The sequence below is a fragment of the Canis aureus genome, chromosome 1, assembly GCF_053574225.1.
Source record: "Canis aureus isolate CA01 chromosome 1, VMU_Caureus_v.1.0, whole genome shotgun sequence".
Classification (NCBI taxonomy): Eukaryota; Metazoa; Chordata; class Mammalia; order Carnivora; family Canidae; genus Canis; species Canis aureus.
This window is the reverse complement of record NC_135611.1, coordinates 117,492,741-117,513,576: the sequence shown is the minus strand read 5'-3', so window position 1 is coordinate 117,513,576 and position 20,836 is coordinate 117,492,741. Positions and strand designations below refer to the sequence as shown.

The 20,836-nt window shown below is 55.6% G+C and overlaps 2 protein-coding genes and 1 long non-coding RNA gene across 9 annotated transcripts; 1 reads left to right on the top strand and 2 right to left on the bottom strand.

Annotated features, from left to right (window-relative positions):
- Positions 1–14: 14 nt before the first annotated feature.
- Positions 15–7,562, bottom strand: LOC144287016 (inactive serine/threonine-protein kinase TEX14-like). Of its 7 annotated transcripts, XM_077854250.1 has the most exons (16): positions 6,790–6,925; positions 6,217–6,448; positions 3,997–4,111; positions 3,467–3,632; positions 3,233–3,387; positions 3,092–3,152; positions 2,891–3,015; positions 2,619–2,711; positions 1,936–2,271; positions 1,694–1,851; positions 1,423–1,616; positions 1,266–1,338; positions 1,093–1,181; positions 832–1,005; positions 304–353; positions 15–211 (listed from the first exon to the last, which is right to left on the bottom strand). In XM_077854250.1, exons 4-16 carry the CDS (start codon positions 3,569–3,571, stop codon positions 115–117), a joined length of 1,710 nt encoding a protein of 569 aa, XP_077710376.1. In that variant the 5' UTR covers positions 3,572–3,632; positions 3,997–4,111; positions 6,217–6,448; positions 6,790–6,925; the 3' UTR covers positions 15–114. The 7 variants fall into 7 exon arrangements, with proteins under 7 accessions (XP_077710376.1, XP_077710352.1, XP_077710386.1 ...); XM_077854226.1 differs by lacking the exon at positions 6,217–6,448 and having other exon boundaries at positions 6,790–7,554; XM_077854260.1 differs by lacking the exons at positions 1,936–2,271; positions 6,217–6,448 and having other exon boundaries at positions 6,790–7,552.
- On the top strand, positions 2,876–15,573 carry LOC144287055 (uncharacterized). The gene is made up of 3 exons (XR_013354969.1): positions 2,876–4,406; positions 14,718–14,895; positions 15,497–15,573. It is a non-coding gene; the product is annotated as an uncharacterized LOC144287055 (long non-coding RNA).
- PRODH2 (proline dehydrogenase 2) lies at positions 8,695–19,630 on the bottom strand. The gene is made up of 10 exons (XM_077854287.1): positions 19,366–19,630; positions 19,092–19,288; positions 18,865–19,003; positions 18,696–18,782; positions 15,114–15,194; positions 14,881–15,036; positions 14,638–14,804; positions 10,435–10,545; positions 9,908–9,993; positions 8,695–8,941 (listed from the first exon to the last, which is right to left on the bottom strand). The coding sequence occupies exons 1-10, from the start codon at positions 19,537–19,539 to the stop codon at positions 8,757–8,759; spliced, it is 1,383 nt and encodes a 460-aa protein (XP_077710413.1). The 5' UTR covers positions 19,540–19,630; the 3' UTR covers positions 8,695–8,756.
- Between the last annotated feature and the right edge of the window lie 1,206 nt (positions 19,631–20,836).

Here is a 20,836-nt window from a genome sequence, read left to right as displayed (position 1 = left end):
CCGAGACAGATGGGTTGCTTTTTCACTTTATCATTTCAGCAAGTGCTGAATGGGAAGTCACTCCTGGGAGGCTCTGAGGGGGGTGGTATCTGCAGAGAGGCAGTCATGGGCACTCTAAGAATCTGTGTCAAGAGCAGGGTTGAGGCTGGGCTTGTCTCCAAGTTGGCATCCACCTTGCAGCTCTGCTAAGATCTCCTCCAGCAGGTCCATCCTGGGGAGTAGTGGGATACGGGTGGAGCCGTGGTGACCTTAGGGATGAGGAATGGGCCCGGGAGGGGGCCCCCAGCAGGGCCCATTTCTTACTTCTGCAGGCTGGAGAAGAGACCTCCTGTGATCAGCTCAGGACTGGGGGCCTGCAGGGGAAAAAGGCCGGTGCTGCCACCCAATAGCCATGGAGCTCAGGACAGGGGATGGGCTCGGGGTCTTCTGCTTCACCCACCCTTGTGGCCTTCCCTGCCAGCAGCCTCCAGGGTGTGGGTGGGCAGGCGGGGGATGGGCTCACAGGGCAGCGGGGGCAGCAGGGCAGCCCTGTGTGTGTGCCACTGTAGCCCCTGCAGGGCTGGGGTCTTGGCTGAGTTCCTCTCACACTGCTCCACAGAGCCCTGGGTCCCCAGCAGGGAGGCTGAGTCCTGAAGGCTGGAGTGCAAGGGCAGGGCCCTGGGGGAAGTCGGGTTGGTCAGGGGGCACAGGTCAGTGAGAGGACAGTTAGGGAGTCCTGGGGGTCCCTAGTCAAAGGAGAGGCAGCCAGGGAAGTTGGTATTGGTGACAGCTGGGGGGAGGGGTCCCAGATTAACAAAGGGATGGCTGTGCAGGGCCCTGGGGTATTCATACTGTTGAGCTGGGCTCCAGGCAGCGGTGCAGGCTGACCCTGGCTGTGGGGCTGGAGCCTGGGTAGAGGATGGGACAGGGACTTGGGCCACTGCCTAGAGTCAAGCTGCTGCCTGAGTCCCAGACAGTGGCCCTCTGGACTCTGCAGTGGCCTGTGACCTCAGGAGTCTTCAGGGCCTGCGGAGATAATGGCAGGAGCTGGCATAGGTTGCCCAGGTGCCCCACAGCTCCCTTGGTCCTCCATAGCCCTGCTCTGGCTCCTACCTGGCATGGGGAGGGGCCTAGGGACATCACAGGGGACACAGGCTTGGGTGTGGTCTTGGCTCTGGGAGCCACCTCACAGTACAGGGTCTCTGGGGGGCACAGACCAGTTGGTTGGAGTGGGGAGAGCAGAGCTGAGCTCAGCACCCGCTACCGCCCACTCCGTGCCCTCTAACCTGGGAGGAAACCCTGAGACACAGGGCACTGTGTGGTCCCGTGCATCAGAGAGCTCACCCCAGGAGCTGAGTCCTGCGGAGAGGAGGCTGAGTGTGCAACGTGAGGCCTGCCTAAGGTTCCATGGCTACCACCCACCCCTGCCAACCTGTCCTGTACCTGGGCCATGGCCTCCCGCAGCAGGTATCGAGTGTTCTGCAGGCTGCCCCAGCGGTCAGCGGGCCCTAGGCCCAGCCCAGCCTGAACCAGGGCCTGGTAGGGGGCCGGCACCAGGGGGTCCAGGGTCGGGCTCTCACCTGCCTCCAACTTAGCCTTCACCTCAGGCCCCTCTCTCCCAGCCCAGGGCAGCTCTCCTGTGAGGAAGCACGATTGGGGGACCCAAACAGGAGGGGCTGGCTCAGTGGGGCAGGGGGTAGGATCACTCACTGACCAGTGAAGACCTCCTGGGCCAGGATGCAAAAGCTGTAGAGATCCGAGGTGGCCGCAGGCGTGTCACCGCAGATGAGCTCAAGTGGCAGCCACGGGTACAGTTCGGGAGGCGGGGGCAGCCCCGGGCCTGGGCCTTCCCGGGAGTAGCCCTGCTGTGGCCTGCGGAGGAGGCCGAGGGGCCTGGTGAGCCGGGAGGGGGGCCGCCCCACGGATGAGGGGCCGGCGGGCGAGGCAGGCACTCACCCGGGCTGCAGCCAGCGCCGGTGCAGGGGGCGCCCATGCTCTAGGCCGCCCACCTTGGCCAGGCCCGGCCGTACCAGCTGCACAGCGTGGGAGCTGAGGCCGCCATGGGCCCGCCAGCGCGCCTGCAGGAACAGCAGGGCCTCCAGCACCTGCAGCAGCAGGTGGCCAGGCAGCAGGCCCGGCACGGCGCACGGCCGCCCCTGGCTCGGCCCCCGTGGGTGCAGCACCACGTGCAGGGAGCCCAGCCACACGGGTTCGAAGAGCAAGCACAGCCCCGACAGGTCCGCCGAGGGGCTCAGCGCCATCAGCAGCAACAGGTTGGGGTGGTGCAGGGCGCTGGCGGGAGGAGAGCGGGCCGCTCACAGGGAGGCCCCATCTGCACCAGCCCCCAGACGAGGAGAGACTGAGGCCTGGCTCACGGGGCCAGCGCCCAGGTCCTGCCGCCCTGTGCCCCCTCCCCGCACGCTCCCCTCTCCCTGGGCTGGGGCCCACAGCACACGGGACCGAACCACTGTACAGCGGGGAGGCGGGGGGCCACTCCGGGAGCTGGCGCACCGGGAAGACGGTAACGGGGCCACTGCCACGCTCCGGGCTTTCCGTTGTCTGGAGGGCAGGCAGGAGACTGCTCTGTGGGGCTGGGCCCGCCTGCGGCAAGGCTGGGGGGCAGGGGGGTTCCCCTGTACCTGCAGTGCTCAAGGTCAGCCAACAGCACGTCGGGCTGAGTTCCCGGGGCCTTCAGCTGCCGAGCTGTCACGGGGTGGCCCCTCCACAGGAGGCTAGAGAATGGGGGGGGGGGAAGAGCATGGGTCTGAGATGGGGTGGGGCGGGGGGGGTGTCTTCCTTGCGAGGGGAGGAGGGGAGCTGGACACCTCCCAGAACTCTGCTGGACAGCTAGGTCGGGGGTGGGGTGGGGGTGGGGGGTGGGGGGTGGGGGTTGGGAGGGGCCCTCTCTCACTTGGCCATGAGGGTGTGGGAGCTGCTCTCATAGGTGCGGTCGGGCTCGCCCTGGGCTGGCAGCAGCTCCTTGGGGTCCGCGAGGGGTATGCCTGTTGCCAGCCCCAGTGGCCATAGGCTGCTCAGCTGGGGATGGGGAGCGGGGCTATGAGGCACAAAACGGACAGGGGGGTTCCCTGCTCCCCCAACCTCTCCCGCTTACCTGGCCAAACCCCAAGGCTGGGATTTGGGGGCATCTTCTGATCTGCACCGGCCTCGGTACCCTGGGGCAAAGGGAGGTCCAGGGCTAAGTCCTGGGCGCCTGGGGGTACGGGTGAGTGGGCTCCAGGATGCGGGTAGTTACCTGTCCGCGCGCGCCCGCCACAGCAAGGACAGGGAGCCACGCGGGCTGCGTCCAGAGCCAGCGTGCCACGGGCCCAGGGATGCACTGGCCACCAGCTGGCTGCCGTGCACGAGTGCAGATACATGGGCTCGACATAGCTCTAGCAGTTCCAGCACCTGGGTGGGGGACCTGTGCACTGAAGCAGGTGGGGGTGCCGGCTCCATACGCCCCCACCTGCCCTGGGCCACCGCGCACCTTCCGGCTCTCCTTCGCACCACCCTGCTCTGCCCAGTCCCGAGGCGTGCGGCCCTGCCGGTCATGTAGACGCAGGTCACCCCCCGCCTGCAGCAGGTGCAGCATCACCAGGCTGCGGCCCGAGAAGGCGCCCGCGTGCACAGGGGTGCTGCCATCGAGGCAGCGACTGCAGCGGAACAGGGAGGACAGAGATGGATTAGGAGAGGGGCGGGATGGGGACAAGAGGTGGCAGGACGGGAGCATGGAGGCATGAGAGGAGTCAGAGCGAGCACAGGAAGTGATCACTGGAACAGGAGGGGTCACCTGGGGACACGGTGGGGTCTTTGGTGAGGGTGTCCGGTGAGCACAGGAGGTGCCAGGGGAACGGGAACAGTCACTGGAGGACAAGGGGTTAATCTAGAGAACAAAGGGGAGCTCACTGGGGGCGGAAGGGTGTCATGAGGTCCCCCACTGGGGAAGAAAGCCCTGGCTCTCTCAGGCTCAGACTCAGACCCCTGGGAGCGCGGGGGCACCGCCGTCGGTCCACTCACTGGTTGGGGTTGGCGCCAAAGGACAGCAAGAGCTGCACGGCAGAGCTGCGGCCCAGCAGCGCCGAAAGGAAGAGCCCGGTCTGCCCAGCAGAGTTCTCACCATCCACCTGGACGACTGAGGGGCAGCAGGGCTTAGGACTGTCTCCAGAGGCAGAGGTCCTGGGGCTGCTATGCCACACCTCTGCCAATTCCCAGTCCCCGCAGTCCCTCGTTGCCTGGGTGACCCTCAACTCCAGGTTCTATCTGTATGTTCTGGAACCCCCACCCTCCAACCGTCAGGGACTCTGCTCAGAATCTGTCTCAACACAGTGCTTGCTGTTAATAGGTCCATAGAGTTGCAACGAGAGGTGACATCCACTTGCCAAGCCGACACCCATCTGCCATACCAGAAGTGTCAAAATCACACAAAGGTACCCAGGGGCTGGGGGCAAGTGAACTCCTCAGGGACCCCGGCCTACAGGAGCCTCGGGCACAGTCCAGGTGCTCCGTGTGTGCATTCAGTATACGTGTACAGGCCCCGTGCGGCCAGCACCTAGTTCTTCAAGAAAATCAAAATCTTTGGATTTTATCAGGAAATCTCTCACGGTTATTTTTGAATGCTGCGTCTAAGAGCTGAATCCAAGTAGCAACTTTCTCTCCACCTCACCTATGCCAATCCCTTCCTGGGATCATTCTGCTCAGGTCCTCCCCCAACCCCTCCCCCCTGCCCCTGTCATCCCAGTTCTTCCTGTAGGCCCTCGCCCACATCCCTACCGAGGGCAAATGCTTGGTGTCTTTGTCCTTGCACTCCTATGTCCTAGGCAGATATGGCAAAAATCAATCATGCGCTTGGCCCAACCCAGCTTTATGACAGTCTCTGTCATAAAATCCCTCCAAATGAGGTCCTTTAGGAACATCTGAATATCACATTTACTGCATTCTTTTTTACTTGGAAGCCCACGGTCTTTTGCCATGGCATGCTAACTGGTTTTCTGTATTTGTCTTGCCCTGCAGAAGGGTCTTCTTAAAACACAAATCACTGCGTGATATAATCATTACAATGGTAATCATTTCATTTTTTGTATACATAATCTTATACAAGTTGTTCCAAAAATAAAGAGGGGGGGCAAGTCTCCTTTTATGAGGCTAGTATGACCCTAATTCCAAAACCAGTTAAGTTTCCAGAACCAAAAATGAACTTATATTTCAATTTCATGTTTGACCGTATACACTAAACCTGTAAAGAAAGTAAAAGGGATTATCCAACTGATTTATTCCCAGAAATCAAGGATGATTCAACATAAGAAAATCAATCAATGTAGGAAAACACATCCATGGATCAAAAAATAAAAATCAGGAGATCCCTGGGTGGCTCAGCGGTTTAGAGCCTGCCTTCGGCCCAGGGTGCGATCCTGGAGTCCCAAGATTGAGTCCCGCATCGGGCTCCTGGCGTGGAGCCTGCTTCTCTCTCTCCTCCTGTGTCTCTGCCTCTCTCTCTCTATATATATATATATATATCTATCATAAATAAATAAATAAATAAATATTTTTAAAAATATAAAAATAAATAAAAATCACATTCAGCTCAGTAGATACAGAAAAAGCACCTGATAAAATCCCGAACTTCCATTAGAGACTCTCAAGGATAGAGAGCAAACCGAGGGCTAATGGAGGGAGATGGGTGGGGGGGTGGGCTAACTGGGGGGCAGTAGTTATGATGAGCACTGGGTGGTATATGTAAGTAATGAATCAGTAAATTAAATAAATAAAAATAAAATTCAATACTTACTTATGATTGAGGGGAGCAAATACCTCAAAAAACTATGAGTAGATGGGAACTCCCTCCCTTCGTAACAATTACATACCAAAACCCGAAGAGCACCCATGAATGATACTTAATGCAGAAGTACAGATTAATTCCCTTTGATATCAAGAACAAGGAAAGAGATGTCCATGGACAACAAGGTTTGGGAGTTCTGCCCAACACTTTACACGAGGGAAAAAAAAAAAAGAATTAGAGTTTAAAGGGCTGAGATCAAATTGTCACCATCTTTAGGTAATAAAAAATGTCAAAGAATAAAAAATCACAACTATTAATTAAGTTTAGGAAGTGGCCAGAACCCCAGTCGACTTGCAAAAATCAATGAAAAATGGAAATTGTAAATTAGATGTTAATTTCCTGCCCACAACTCCAATGGCTTCCCATCACACACGGGGCAAAACCTCACAGAATTCACACACCTCCTGCCTGTTGCTTGCGCCTGAGCTTCAGCCCTCTCCCAGAGTCTCCCTGCTGCTGCTTAAAGTTTGTTCTAGGGTCGCCCGGGGTGGCTCAGCGGTTTAGCGCCACCTTCAGCTCAGGGTGTGATCCTGGAGACCGGGGATCGAGTCCCAAGTCGGGCTCCTCGCAGGGAGCCTGCTTGTGTTGTGTCTCTCTGCCTCTCTCTGTGTGTCTCTTATAAATAAGTAAAATCTTAAAAAAAAAAAAAAAAAAAACACAACCTTGTTCTGACTTCAAGCCCTTTACAGTGGCTATTCCACTTTTCTGAAGTGCTTCCCCCACCCTCCACGGCTCTTTTACTGTGGGGCCCAAGTAGCACCCCATCCCCAAAGCCACCCTTTCCGTGTATCTACTTCATCCTCCTCACTCTCTTAAATTCTCATGATAGACTTCGCTCCCAATGACCCGAAGGTCATCCCTAAATCCCCAGCATAGACGACAGAGGCTGGCGCACACCGGCCGGCGCACGTCTGACCTCTGACCACGCTGCCTCTTGGCCTGGCCCCCCACGCGGCCCAGCCGCGAACCCTCACCTCTCCGCAGGAGCCGGGCCAGGCCCCAGCCCGGGCCCCCGGCCACAGCCAGGCGGTGCAGTCGTCCCACCTGGGCTTCTGGATCCCTAACAGAGCCCAGCTCCACCGGGAAGTGGGAGCGCAGGGAGGGCATCTGTGGGCTCCGGACGGTCAGCTCCCGGGCAGGGATCACCTCCGGGGTCTCATGCGGGCAGGAGACAGCGAAGGCTGGACCTCTGGGGACCCTGGAGGGCCGCGGGAGAAGGCAGGGGCCTCGGGAGGGGTCTGCTTTGCTGTTAGGTGTCGGATGAGGAAAGGGGTGGGGTCTGGGAGAGCGGCGGGCCTGGGGCCAGGCCCTGGTTCAGGGAGTCTGAGGGCGGCATTCTGGGCATTCGGGCTGCGCGGAGGAGCTGTAAGGGCTCCAGGGATAAGGAGGAAAGGAGTCTAGGGGTTCAGGGAAGGAGTCTGGCGGAAGAAGGGCCTGAGGGTTGGGACGGAGAGGACGGGGGTCTCCAGGCTGGGCGGGGCAGTGTTAGGGAGGAGGATAGTCCTAGTCCGAGGGCTGGGGCTGGTGCAAAGGCCCTGAGGCAGGCTCTGCAGGCTGGGGGAGGGTCTCAGGGTTGGGGACTCGGACTGAGGTTCAGGGAAGCGTCTGGGTGCGGGGTGGGGTGTGCGGCCTAGAGGTGGGGGTAGGAGGGGGTCTCAGGCTGGGGGGCAGCGGCCTGGGGGCGGGGTCTAGCCGGAGGGCCGTAAGCTCCAGGAGGGTCAGGGGCCTAGGCCCCAGCCCGGGGTCTGCGCACCTACCGTTGGGCTCCCGCAGCACTCACCACGTGCCTGCCACGTGACCCAGGCACTCCCGCTCGGGCATCAGAGGCGCATGCGCACCAGTGGCTGCTTGCCACGTCTGCGCTTGCAGTAGCCGCTTCGCCTGAGAGGCGCCCCCCAGCCCCGAGGCGGTGCGAGAGAACCCGAGGCGATGCCCCCCCCCAGAGCTGTGGGCTCTGCTGCACCTGGAACGCCTCTTCCGCCTTCCGGGGGCTCGAGGTGCTGGGCCCTCCCTGTCCTCCGCGGTCTTCTTCCCACGCTTCTCACCACCACCACCCCCCCCCGACTGTCCCTTCTTTCCCTGCGCCAGCCTCGTCTCTCTGCCCTGAGCCTGGGGCCCCGCAGTGTCCTGGACAGCTCCCCCTGGAAGTCCCCTGGGACCCTCCCATCCACCAGCCCCCACACTAGGAGCATCTCCCCCAAATTACATTTCCTCCCCCATCCCCATCTCAGGGTCCCCCCTCTTCCAGCCAGAGCCCTGGGCCTCGCCCTCTGCCTCCCTCCCATCCAGCCTCTCAGCCTCCAGCTGGTCCTCCCCACCAGCCCCCCTCCGGTTGATACAGCCCTGCCCTGCTCCAGCTGGCAGCGGGGGTTTCTTAGTCCAGCTTTCCTTGGGCTCCCAGCCTGTCGCCCCACTCTGGGACACCCACTGCATGGTAGCCGGGGGACTTTTCCTAAAGCCAAACCCTGTCTCTCCCTTACGTGAAACCCTCCTGACTCCGCTTGGCCCTTGGGGCAGAGTCCAAGCCCTGAAGTCTGGCACCAAAGGTGCCATTGTCTGGCCTGCCTGTGATCGATACCCTTGCTGTGCTCTAGGGTCAGCTAGCAGTCTCTCAAGAGCTGCAAGCCCTGACGAAGGTCAAGAGTAGCCCTTCCCATGGGGCACCTGGGTGGCTTGGTTGGTTAAGTATCTGCCTTTGGCTCAGGTCATAACCCAGAGTCCCCAGATAGAGCCTCACATAGGGCTCCCTGCTCAGTAAAGTCTGGTTCTCCCTCTCTCTCTGCTCCTCCCAAAAACTCATGCTCTCTCTCTCAAATAAATAAATCTTAGAGAGAGAGAGAGAGAGAGAGAATAGCCTTTCCCCAAGGAGGCAGCCTCTGTGCAGGGCAGCAGCCTGGGCAATAGCTCAGGATCTTTATTAACCACGTGCCCCCTGGGGATGCTAATGGGGTGCCCTCAGGCCCCGTCTCAGCAGTCTCCGCTTGAGTTCTTGGCTGAGCAGCGTCTGTTCCTTGCGGGCACCCTGCAGCACGCTCCGGTTTTCCTGGGCCCTCCGGATCAGGTAGGGGATCACCTCCTCCAGGGAACCATAAGGGATGGACTTATACACGGCATAGCCGGCCTGCCCTGTGGGGAGAGTGTTGGCAGGGCGTGAACTCCTCCTGTTCAGGGAGAGGCCACATCTGGAACAGAGACTTCCATCTCTGAGAACCTGGCAGTCTAGGTGAGTTGGACAAAATCTCCCACTGAAAAAACTTAAAATCCTGCAGTAAACATTTAGAAAATCTTCCTAAAGTTATTAAAATCCTACCAAAAGAGTAAGGAATTTACTAACCTGAGCATTAAGAGAAACTGAGAACCCAAAGAGGGAAGAACGTACAGGAAGCACTTCCACCCTGAAGGCAAAATCGAGCTACTTGTTGACCTCACAGAGTTGAGGGGGTGCTGAAATCGAGGCCCAGAGCCTGACCAGGGTGAGAGTTGTAATGGAGCACCTGCTCAAATTAAGCTGCGCCCTCAGCGTCAGAGTTCACCAGAAATCAACCCTCCCACCTTCCCCCACTCACAGAGAATTGTGGCCTTGGCCATAAGTGGAACAGAGAAGAAAACAGAAACCCATCTCTGAGGGATCGAGGCCGTGGATTAGCCTCACATATTTGTAGCTCAAATTTGCATCACTGAGATGCCTCAGGAAACCTCAAGCCCTGAATTTAGGGTAAAGTGGTTCTGTACCCCTTAGCACCTGGCAGAAGAAAACACAAATCTTCTGGTCTCAGACCCCGGGCAGCTGCACAGCAAAGATAATAAGGCACCGGGGAAACAAGACACCATGATCAAGAACCAGCCAAAACAACAGACAGCAGGCTCAGAGACAGGCGTGCAAGGCCTTCAGATATGGGAACAACAAATCTCTCTGGAAGAGTCTGGTGGCTGGGCCGGCTGCAGGCTCTGGATGGGAGCCTGGTCAGGCACTGGTTGGGAGTGGGGAAAGGGGTCTGGCTGGGGGGATGGGGATGAGGCCTAGGGCAGGGGGGGCGCACATGCTGATGGAGCATGGTGGTGGGACATGGGGAGAATGGATCGTTCACATACCCAATGCCAAGGAGACGTGGTCACACATCCCTAGAAGTTGTCCAAAACAGACAGGCCCATCCAGAGGAATGCCCAGGTCCCACATGCTATAGAAAAGGCCACATCATCAATCCAGACAGCAGCTGGATCCAGAGCTGGAAGTCAGCCATCATGCACTCATACGGCTGTTGCAGTTATTAAAATTTTGAAGTTCTTCTAAACTTAGTGATAAATAACCACTGTTCTCAGGCCCCTGAAATCTCCCCAGTGGGTATCAGCTCCTTCTCTGGAGCCTTCAGGCCTCCCTAGGCCCCAGCAAATAAGGACAAATGTCTTATTTAGCTGGGGCCTACAGGGTCTACAGGTTTAGCCTACAAGGGTTAGATATTGTGACTGGCCTCCCCCAGAATCCCTGTGAACCTACTGGCCCATCGCTTTCCTCCCCCTATTCCATGTCCACCACCCTTTGCTCATCCCTGGCATGTGAGCAAGGAAGAGGAAGGAAGGGGGCCTTCTTGTGGATATCTAGTTCCCATTCCCCTACGTACCGCTTGGTGGCATGGTGAACAGATTCCTCATTGTGGGAAGCCACCATGAGGTGGCACATGGGGCCCCGGTGGGACACTTGAGTCAGCATCAGCTCCAGACAGCGGCTGTAACTGAAGGGAAGTGTTCTGTTTAGCTTATGGCTTCCGGTGATGAAGGGTCAGGCCCCAGGGGCTAGGGAACCCTGTCCTTGGGAGGTGGGGTGCCCAAGGGCAAGTACTCTGGAGCCAGAAAGTCCCCCCCCCCATTTCACCTGCCCCTGCTACAAGGGATGGCCCTTCACTGGGCCTTTTACCTCCCTTATAAGGATTAAGGTCCCCTAACAGGGCTATTGCAGATGGGGTGAGATGAGGGTGTCATGAAGCCCCTGGTGCAATGGCAGCCTCAGAGCAAAGGGCCTCATCACAGGCACAAGGTGACATTTACCTACAGTCATTCACTGCGGTGTTGGCCACTGAACAGGAGTGGCAGTAGCGCGACCCCAGCTGTAAGTGGGCACTGGCTAAAATGCGTGGTGGTGCACAAGAGCGAGTGCAGCGCCAGGCACTAAAAACGGAGGCAAATTGGTGAATGTGCTCCCAGCTGGCCTTAGGCCATGTGCCCAGCTAAGGACTCCACACACCGCCCTGGTTATTCTCCATCACCTCCCAGATCTGCCCGTCTCTGCCCCTTGGGAAGCTGTGTCACCCATGGAGTAACCGGCAGGAGATCCGAAGGTGGGGAGAGAGAGAGCTTGGGGTATTTCACCCCGTAACCCCCTCCCCGGCCTCCGCTGACTGTCCCCTGTGTGTGGTGACACCTCCTTAGGGTGGCCCCTCTTCCTAAGCTATGGAACAGCGGTCATTATGGCTTCATGCTCTTAGGGGTTCCGGGGTTCCTTGATCTTCCTTGTGGCTCCCCTAACCTTCCCCACATTCAATAGGGAGAGTGCATTTTACTACATTTCCCTTAGTTAAACTCCTTTGCTCAGAGTTCTTTTTCCCTTGGGGTCCTTTAAAAAAAAAAAAAGATTTTATTTATTTATGAGAGAGAGGAGAGAGAGAGAGGCAGAGACAGAAGCAGGCTCCATGCAGGGAGCCCGACGTGGGACTGGATCCTGGGTCTCTAGGATCAGGCCCTGGGCTGAAGGCAGTGCTAAACCGCTGAGCTACCGGGGCTGCCCTCCCTTGGGGTCCTGCCTGACGCACACACACTCATCTGACTCTCAAGTCAGCTCCGTGAAGTAGATGTCCTGGTTATCCCCATTTTAAGGAGGGGAAGATTGAATGAAGCTTCTCCCCAGGTCACACAGCTAAAAGTGACTGGGCTGGGATTTGAACCTAGGCTGTCTGATGCTCCAGGGCCTGGGTTTTTTTTTATCCTGGCTTTAAATTATGCAGCTGGGGACGCCTGGGTGGCTCACCAGTTGAGTGTCTGCCTTCCGCTCAGGGTGTGTTCCCGGAGACCCAGGATCGAGTCCCACATCAGGCTTCATGCATGGAGCCTGCTTCTCCCTCTGCCTGTGTCTCTGCCTGTGTGTGTGTGTGTGTGTGTGTGTGTGTGTGTGTGTGTGTCTTTCATAAATAAATAAAATTTAAAAAAATAAGTTATGCAGCTGAAGGGAAAAGCAAGGGGCAGTGTGTAGACATGATGCCCTTTGCACACAGAAATCTCTGTGTTTACCTGTTTATGGATGAAGGAACTTAGGAAATGTGTAAGAAACTAACAAAAGTAGTCACCTGTGAAGAGCAAGGAGACTCCAAAATGAGATGGGGATTTGGGTGGAAGTGAGATATGTCAGTGTATTCATTTTCTTTTCAAGATTTTATTTATTTATTCATGAGAGACACACACACAGAGAGAAGCAGAGACACAGGCAGAGGGAGAAGCAGGCTCCACGCAGGGAGCCCAATGTGGGACTCAATCCCAGGACCTTGGGATCACGACCTGAGCCAAAGGCAGATGCTCAACCACTGAGCCACCCAGGTGCCCCAGTGTATTAATTTTCGTAGCATTTTGATTTTATTATTATTATTTTTAGAAAGTGCAAGCAGGCAGGGGAGATGGGCAGAGAGAGAGGTAAGAGAGAATCCCAAGCAGGCTCCATGTTCAGCACAGAGCCCTATGTGGAGCTCGATCTCACAACCCTGATATCATGACCTGAGCCAAAACCAAGAGTCTGACGCTCAACTGATTGAGCTACCCAAGCACCCCATATCACTTTGATTTTTAGTGGCATAAATTTATTATTTTTTCAGAATATATAATATGTGAATTTTGCAAAATGGTGCAGCAGCTTTGGAAAACCATCTGGCCATTCCTCAAAAGTTAAAGAGGGGGTTACTATACAACCCAGCGATTCCACTCCTAGACAATTGAGCTTTCAAGAGAATGGAAAATGTGTATTTATAGAAAAATGTGCACACGAATGTTCATGGCGGCACTAGTCACAATAGCCTAAATTGGAAGCGATCCATCAGCTGATGAGTGGCTAAACAAAATGTGCCGGGGCTAAGGGGAGGAGCATGGGAAGGGACTGCTAAGGACATGGGGTTTCTTTAGGGGGGTGATGGAATGTTCTGGAATTAGTGGTGATGGTTGCACAACATTGTGAATATGCTAAAATCCACTGAATCGTATACTTTGAAAGGGTGGATTTTATGGGTCATATCTCAGTAAAAAATAATAATGGATCATATCTCAGTAAAAAGAATAATAATGGTGCCGGTGATTAAGACTGTGGGATACAAAAAAAAAAAAAGACCGTGGGATACAAACGTACATAAAAGCCCCCATGGGGGATCCCTGGGTGGCGCAGCGATTTAGCGCCTGCCTTTGGACCAGGGTGCGATCCTGGAGACCTGGGATTGAATCCCACGTCGGGCTCCCAGTGCATGGAGCCTGCTTCTCCCTCTGCCTATGTCTCTGCCTCTCTCTCTCTCTCTCTGTATGACTATCATAAAAAAAAAAAAAAAAAAAAAGCCCCCATGGTCCTTGGATGCAAGCCTAGGTTCCGACCGTGATGTGGCCACTTGCCCTGTGAGCTTGGGTCAGTCTCTGTAACTCTACATACCTCTCCTGGATCCAGTGTGAAATGGAGGCAGATTTTGTAAGGACAAGGCTTGGGGACCACCTTGGTTGCTACTGGGGCCAGGGGCCAGCACAGGTCCTGATCTAAGTCAGGTGATCAGAAAGTAAAGGAACAATTTCCTTCCTCCCAGGGCCATGGGATGGGGGCCCCAGGGGCTCACCCATATTTTGCTCCCCACACAGAGTGATTTGAGGTGGATGAGAGTTCAGGTTCTAGAGCCAGTCTGCTGGGTGCAAAACTTGGCCCTGCCGCTTACTAGCTATGTGACCTTGAGTAAGCGATTCCACCTCTCTGTGCCTGGGTTCCTTCCTCTGAGAAATGGAGTGTGTGTGCGCGTGCGTGTGAGATAACAGTACCTACTGCTTGGGGGTCGTTTACGTGTTCAACAGATCTGTACTGAGCACCTGCCCTGTAGCAGGCTCAGTTCCAAGCACTGGGTGCTCAACAAATCAGAAACCCCTGTCCTCCTGGGGGCCCGCATTCTGGAGGGGGAGACAGACAATGTGCAATTGAATACGAAAGTGTATAGAACCTCAGACACCGGCAAGTGCTAAAGAGAAAAATAAATTCAGGAAGAGAGTAGGTGTGGGTGTTCTAATTTTTGACAGGGAGGGCAGGGATGGTCCCCCGAGGACATACCGATAAGTAGAGACCTAAGGAGATGAGAGAGTGAGCCATGCAGCTGTCTGGAGGGAGAATGTTCTAGGCGGTGGAAACAGGAAGTGCAAAGGCCCTGGGGATCATCAAGGAGGCCAGTGTGGCTGGAGTGCAGTGAGTGAGAAGCAGAGTCTGAGGTGAGGAGATCACAGAACATGGGGCCTGGGAGCTGCTGGAAGGATTTGGGGTTTTACTGAGGTGCAGTGGGAGCAATGGAAGGGTTTTGAGCTGAGGAGGGACAGGATTTGACTTATTAACAGGCTCCCTCTGGCTGCCTGTGGGGGTACAGACTGGGATGGGGGTGAGGGGTGGACAAAGGAGGGAGCAGGGAGCCCAAGGAGGAGGCTGCTGTTCAAGTGGGAAGTGATGAGGTCCTGGCCCAGGGAGAGGAAATGATGGTGCACACACATGGGATGTGTGCGTGATGAAGGGTTAGATGTTATGATTTATCTCAGAGGCCTGGCTGGCCTAGTCCTACCTCTGATTGGTAGCCTCGTAGTTGGGCTGAATGGGGTCTTCGGTCCCCTGGTGCCGAGCCACCTCTCTCTCCTTGTCCAGATACGCCCCTCGGACCAACTTGACTCCGAAGGCCCGGCCAGCCCTGTCAGCGGCCTCCGCGGCCCGCCTCAGCCGCTCGTGTGTGTCCTGGCGAAGCACCCCGGCAGCTTGGGGTCAGGGCCCCGGGGCGCCAGCCCGCAGTCCCCCACGGTGCACCACACACCTTCAGATAGGCCTGGTAAGTGTTCCACACCCAGGGCCCACCCTCCCCGGGGCCGTTCCAGCGCAGGGCCAGGGCGTCCACCAGCAGACAGAGAGCAGGGTTCAGGAAGGTGTACTCGGCATCCACCAGGATCCTCACACGCTGGGCCCGGGCATGCTGAGGGTCAGAGGGTCAGAGGTCAGGCCTCCGGGTGCCCAGCAGGTGCGGCGGAGCCAGGCCGCGGCAGGTGTTACCTGTACTACCCGGTGCAAGCGGCTCAGAGAGGCCTGGAGATGCTGGTTTTGCTGGGCGTTGAGGCAGGAGATCTGGAGGTCCTGGGGGAGCAGCAGGGGAGGTGGGAATGGCTCAGGTTACTGGATCCTTCCAGGGCCTGTGTCTCCTCTCCCCCACCACCAAGAAGGGAAAAAAGTTGAGAAATTGTAAGCAATATGAAAAGTAACCGTATCACAAAGAAACCATTTATTCAGGTGAATAATAACCATTTATTCACCTGAATAAATGGTTTAGAGCCCCGGATCTGGGTTTGAATCCTGACTCCATCCCTTACTGTGTGACCTTGGACAAGTCATATAATCTCTCTGGGTCTCAAGTTTTGTCTATTTTTTTCAACAATTAGTTGATAATGGCATCTACCTCGTGGAGTTGCTGTGTGGACCTGTAAGACGTGCCTGGACGTAAGAATGGGACGGGGCGGGGATCCCTGGGTGGTGCAGCGGTTTGGCGCCTGCCTTTGGCCCAGGGCGCGATCCTGGAGACCCGGGATCGAATCCCACATCGGGCTCCCGGTGCATGGAGCCTGCTTCTCCCTCTGCCTGTGTCTCTGCCTCTCTCTCTCTCTCTCTGTGACTATCATGAATAAATAAATAAAATCTTTAAAAAAAAAAAAAAAAAAAAGAATGGGACGGGGCGAGCCCGTGATAAGCATTCAAAACATGCTGTTGTCATGATGATAATAAGTGACTTCCTATATATAATCTTCACAACGATCCTGGTGGACAGTTACTCCAAACCCCGTTCTGCAGCGAGGAGACTAATGCTCCATGAGTGAAGACTAGGAATTAACACGTAGGAAGTGAGCAGGGGCTAGCTCGTAGTGGGTGCCACAAGTGTCACCTGCTATTGGGTGTCTTAGGACCTCAATACCTTCCTCTAGGGCCAGAGCCTCATTGCGTCATTGCAGCCCACAAGGCTTCCCCCATCGGGCCCCTCTGCTCTCATCTCCTCGGCTCTCCGGAGCCCCCTGCCCTCCAGCCGCGCTGGCCTCCCTGCCAGTCCTTCAACATGTCCAGCACCTTCCAGCCTCAGGGCCTTTGCTTGGCTGCTCCTGCCTGGAACACTCTTCCCCTCCATGTCCTCTTGCCTCACTCCTGCCTCTCCTCCGGGTGTTTTTCTTAATGTCATCTTCTCAGCGAGGTTTTCCGTGGCTCAGATTTGCAACTCCCTGTCTGGGGCTCTTGCCTTCTCCTTCCCTAGCCTTATTTCCCCCCCTGCAACGCCTACTTATACTTGTACATCTTGGCTTTGGTCTTGCCTCTCCCCGACTAGCAAGTAAGTGCCTCAGGGACTAGGAGTTCATCTCCATCATCATTTCGTCCAGCCCTGGAGGAACACGGTGGAAATAATCGTTGTCCCCCAACTCTTGTTCTTATTGTGGAGATTCTAAGGGTGGATGTGAACTGCTGGCCACTCAAGGAGTCAGCTGGGTTCAAAGAAATTAGGAAGCTAAAGAAGGAGGAGCAGGTGGGACTTAGTTCTACCCAGATCCAACAGAGTCCAGATGGAGACTGGGTGGGGGGGCTGGGTCTGCTAATGGGAGGCCCCCGGGATCAGGCCGTGAGAAGGTGGCAAACACCACCCTGCCCTCAGCTTAGTGGAGAAACCTTCCAGAAGGAGGCACCTGCCCAGTTACCTTTTCCTCTTCCCCTGACTGGGGGCAGAGTCTTGGGGAAGTCCTGGGGAGTTAGTAGCTGGTGAAACTGCCTGCATATGATGGCCACCCTCAGACAGGGCCTACTGGGTGCCCGGTGCTATTTGGGGTACCTCACCTAATATTTAACTCACCCGGTCTTTGCCTCCCTCTGAGCCAAGGACTGAGACAGGGGATGGGGGGCTGTCGCTGAGATGGAGACAGGAAGGGGAGCGGGTCTGGGGAGACACGGAAGCCAGGGTGGGATCTGGTAGGTGTGGGCAGTCTGGAGGATGTCCAGGGGCTCAGGGGAGAGGCTGGGGCTGGAGACAGATGTGGGCCTCACTAGTACCCAGGGGAGAAACTGAGGCTGCAGCGTGGGTGAAGAAGGTCCCATGGAGGGGAGGAAGGAGTGAGGAGGGGGGAGCCTCCGTATTGAAGAGACCAGCAGAGAAGAACCTAACATGGTTTGAGAACCAGCTGGCTGAGATGGAAAAGGAAAACCAGGTATTAGGGACGCCAAGGAAATCATGTGACGAGAGGCCGAGGAAGGCCCCTCTGTTCCTCGGGGGATCGGATGCCAGCCAAGCAGGGCTTTATTCCTTAAAACCGCCCTGGGAAGAAGTTGCTCCCACTGTCTGTGATACTCCAGAGCTGATTCTCTGAAACACCCGAGTCCTGCTTCTATGTGTCCTGTGACGCTTTTTTCAAAATGCCAATTTTTTTAAAATGTGAAAGAGACACCACATCGCCCACAGCATTGTCTGTGGTGGTGGAGACTCAGAGGCGCCCTCGCCATGTCCATCCTGGGAGACGTGAGCTGCGTGGCGAGGAGCAGCAGGTAGAGGCCACGGATTAGATGCACACAAAGACTCTTGGACGGATCTTAAAATCAGAGTGCTCAGTGGAAAAAGTGAAAAATGGAAAGAGATAGGTAACAATGCTATTTGTGTACATCTAAAATTACACCCTCAGGTTGATGGGGAAGAGCATGCCAGAACTTTCTGCAGTGATGAAAATCTTCTGTGCCTTGATAGACTTGAATTGCTCAGGTGTGTGTATTTGTCAAATCCACAAATAGATACAATCACCAATAGATACATTTACAATCTGCACATTTCACCGTATATACATTTTTCCTCGAAAGAAATAAAATACTATAAATAATTATCAAGCTCGAATTGGTGATACGTATCCCGAAACATTCGGAGGGCCCTGTGCTGATGCCTGCAACTAATTTTGAAATGCATTGAAAAATAAAATGGATCGGTGGACAAACAGAAGAATGGATGGAGGGACTGATATGATTCCAAGCAGGTAAAGTTAAATGTTAACAGTGGCTGGTATATGGGTGTTCACTGTAAGATTCTCTCGACTTTTCCGTATGTTTGAAGGTTTTCATAATAAAATGTTGGGGAAATATGTCCCCCTGAACAGTGTACTTGCCAAAACAATAACAAAGAGAAATACGTTATGCAGGGTCAAGGGGGTGTCAATGGCAAGGAAAGTAGAAATAGTAAATGGAAATGAAATGAATGAATGAATGAATGAATGATTAAACCAAAACCCCACTGGCCTAATCATAACTTCCAGTCATAGCTGAGTTGATTGACCAAATACTGATTAGTTTCTTCTGGTTGGGGAAGAGCTACTCTCTCACCCCCGCCTCTGAGAACTCCCAGCCCGCAGCCCCCTCGCCTAGGTCCCCCAGGTGGCCCATATATTCCGTCCATGCCAACCACGGCCCGGGCTATAGCCACGTTTATTCCGATTGTTCTAAGGCTGGGAAGTAGCAGTAGTTGCATGGTTCAGACACGCCGCTTGCAGGTGGCTGCTACATCCTAGTACAGAGGACTCTGCTCCCGCCCCACAGTCCCCACCAACCATCCAGACAGCCTGGGCTCCTTACCTGCCCAGAGTCCATGGCTTCTGCCAGCCTCTCGGGGCTCAGCTCCAAGGAAGCCCCCGGTTTTCTGATCCAGGAGGTTAGCTCCTTCTGGAATGGGGCGGTGGGTGGAGGGGTGAGGGGGACCTGGTGGGCAGCTGTAGCCTCCCTCCCCATCCTGCCCGTCCCTTACACAGAGCCGAGTACTGGTCAGCGCCGTCATCTTCAGCTGCATAAGGATGTTCCCAGTCGGGCTGGGGGTCTCCAGGACGCCTCGTGACATGTCCACGCACCGAAGCATAGCACTGAGGTTCCCCTCATACCAGGCCTCGCTGCCCAGCCAGCAGGCATTAGCTTCCGGAGCCCACCAGCCCCCCTCCTGCCAACCTCCCCGCCTCCCCGGACCCGGCCCCTACTCACCCAGCCTTGACAGCTGAGTCTGGCTCCTCTTCGATGGGTACCGCCAGCAGGGGTCGAAGGCCTAGGGTCTGGAGCTGTTGGACGCAGCCCTTCACCTCCTCTGCTGTCTCACCAGCCACAAACTGCCCGTAGAAGGATGCTCGGAGAAACGCTCCCGAGAGCCGGGAGCCCAGGAGTCGCTGAGACCAGGCCTGGAGCTGGAGGGACAGAGAGGAAGGGCTCAGAGGCCAAGCCTCGGGGATGCCCGAGGCCGATCCCCGGGGGCACCGCTCACCACCAGGCCGTGTGTGACCAGAGGGGGCCAGGCGCACAGCCGTAGCACCAGCAAAGCTCGTGTCAGTTCTCCTGTGCCTTTGAGATGAAAAGCACCCCCATCAAAGCTCAGGGGCTGCCAGCCCCCAGTGGAGGATCCACCCTGGGAACGGAGCACACGACAGGTCCGAAGCATCGTGAATCCCTGGCCACTTCTGCGGCGAGTAACGGGGCTCTGGGGGCGGGAGGTCTACCAAGTGCCCCTTGCCCGGCCAGGGCCAGTGATTGATTAACCAGGCAGTAGCTGGGGCAAGGCAAATCTTTTAGGATTGTGGGCTCCTTGGGGGTCAGTTAATTATTAACTGATGAGGACAGAGTTCAGACTAATGGGGTCAGGAAATGAAACTCCCAGTCATAGCCCCCAACAATTCTTAGCTGCCCACCACGTAGCAGTGGGTGCTCTGGAGCAAGGATCGCTGGGCTCAAGGCAATTTGGTTTCATGATCTTGGCAAAGTTACTTAACTTCGCTGTTGCCGTTGCTTCATCTTCGAATGGGAAAGATGACAGTGCTACTGAATAAATTTGAAAGTGCGCGGAACCTGTAACCCGGCTGTTCCAGGCTGAGCGTGCATCTTCGAGAACTGGAACACGGCCATCCGGGAACATGTAGAGGAAGGAATGTTCGTAGCCGCACGGTGTGGGATGGCCACAAGCCACCCAAACCTCCACCATCCAGAGAACGGATTAGATGCAGCGTGGTCTACAGTGGAATGCTGCGTGGAATACTATACAGCAGCGAAAAAGAGGAGAGTCCTGGGGCATACAACCACGTGGGGCAACCTCACGTGCATAGCGGTGAGTGAACAAAGTGAACGAAACACCAAACGGCACAAGCTGCGTTATTGTGTTCACTACTCTTGAGAGCAGGGAAAAATGAAACACCCTAGATCCAAAAATGTTAGGAATATGTACATGCGTGGCCCAACCATAAAGAAAAGACAAAAAAGGAAATGACTATCACCAAAGTCAGAGAGGTGGTCACCTCAGGCGATGAGAGGAGCTATAACTGGGTTGGGGCTCTTTGGGGGCTTCCCTGTCCTTTCTTCTTAACCTGATGATTCATTGTTTTTCACATTCTAAGTATTTTTTTTAATGCCATACATCTACGTTTTCTACTCCTGAATGTACAGTACATTTCAAGATAAAATAAAGGTGAAACATTAATCATAGTATCAGTCTCATGGGGCTGTTACGAGGATCCGGTGCATTCGTGTGCTCACACATACTGTGTATGTGCTCAGTAAGTACTGGCTGTGATCCTAAGGTGCTGTGTGCACACAATCTCATGATGCCTGCGCCCCCAGTGAAGTACACACTGTTCATTACTCCTGTGTTGGGGGATCCCCCAAGCCCCCTCAGGTTCAGTGATTCACTAAAAGGACCCACAGAACTCAAAAGAGCTGATTACTCACAGTCATGGTTTATTACAGGG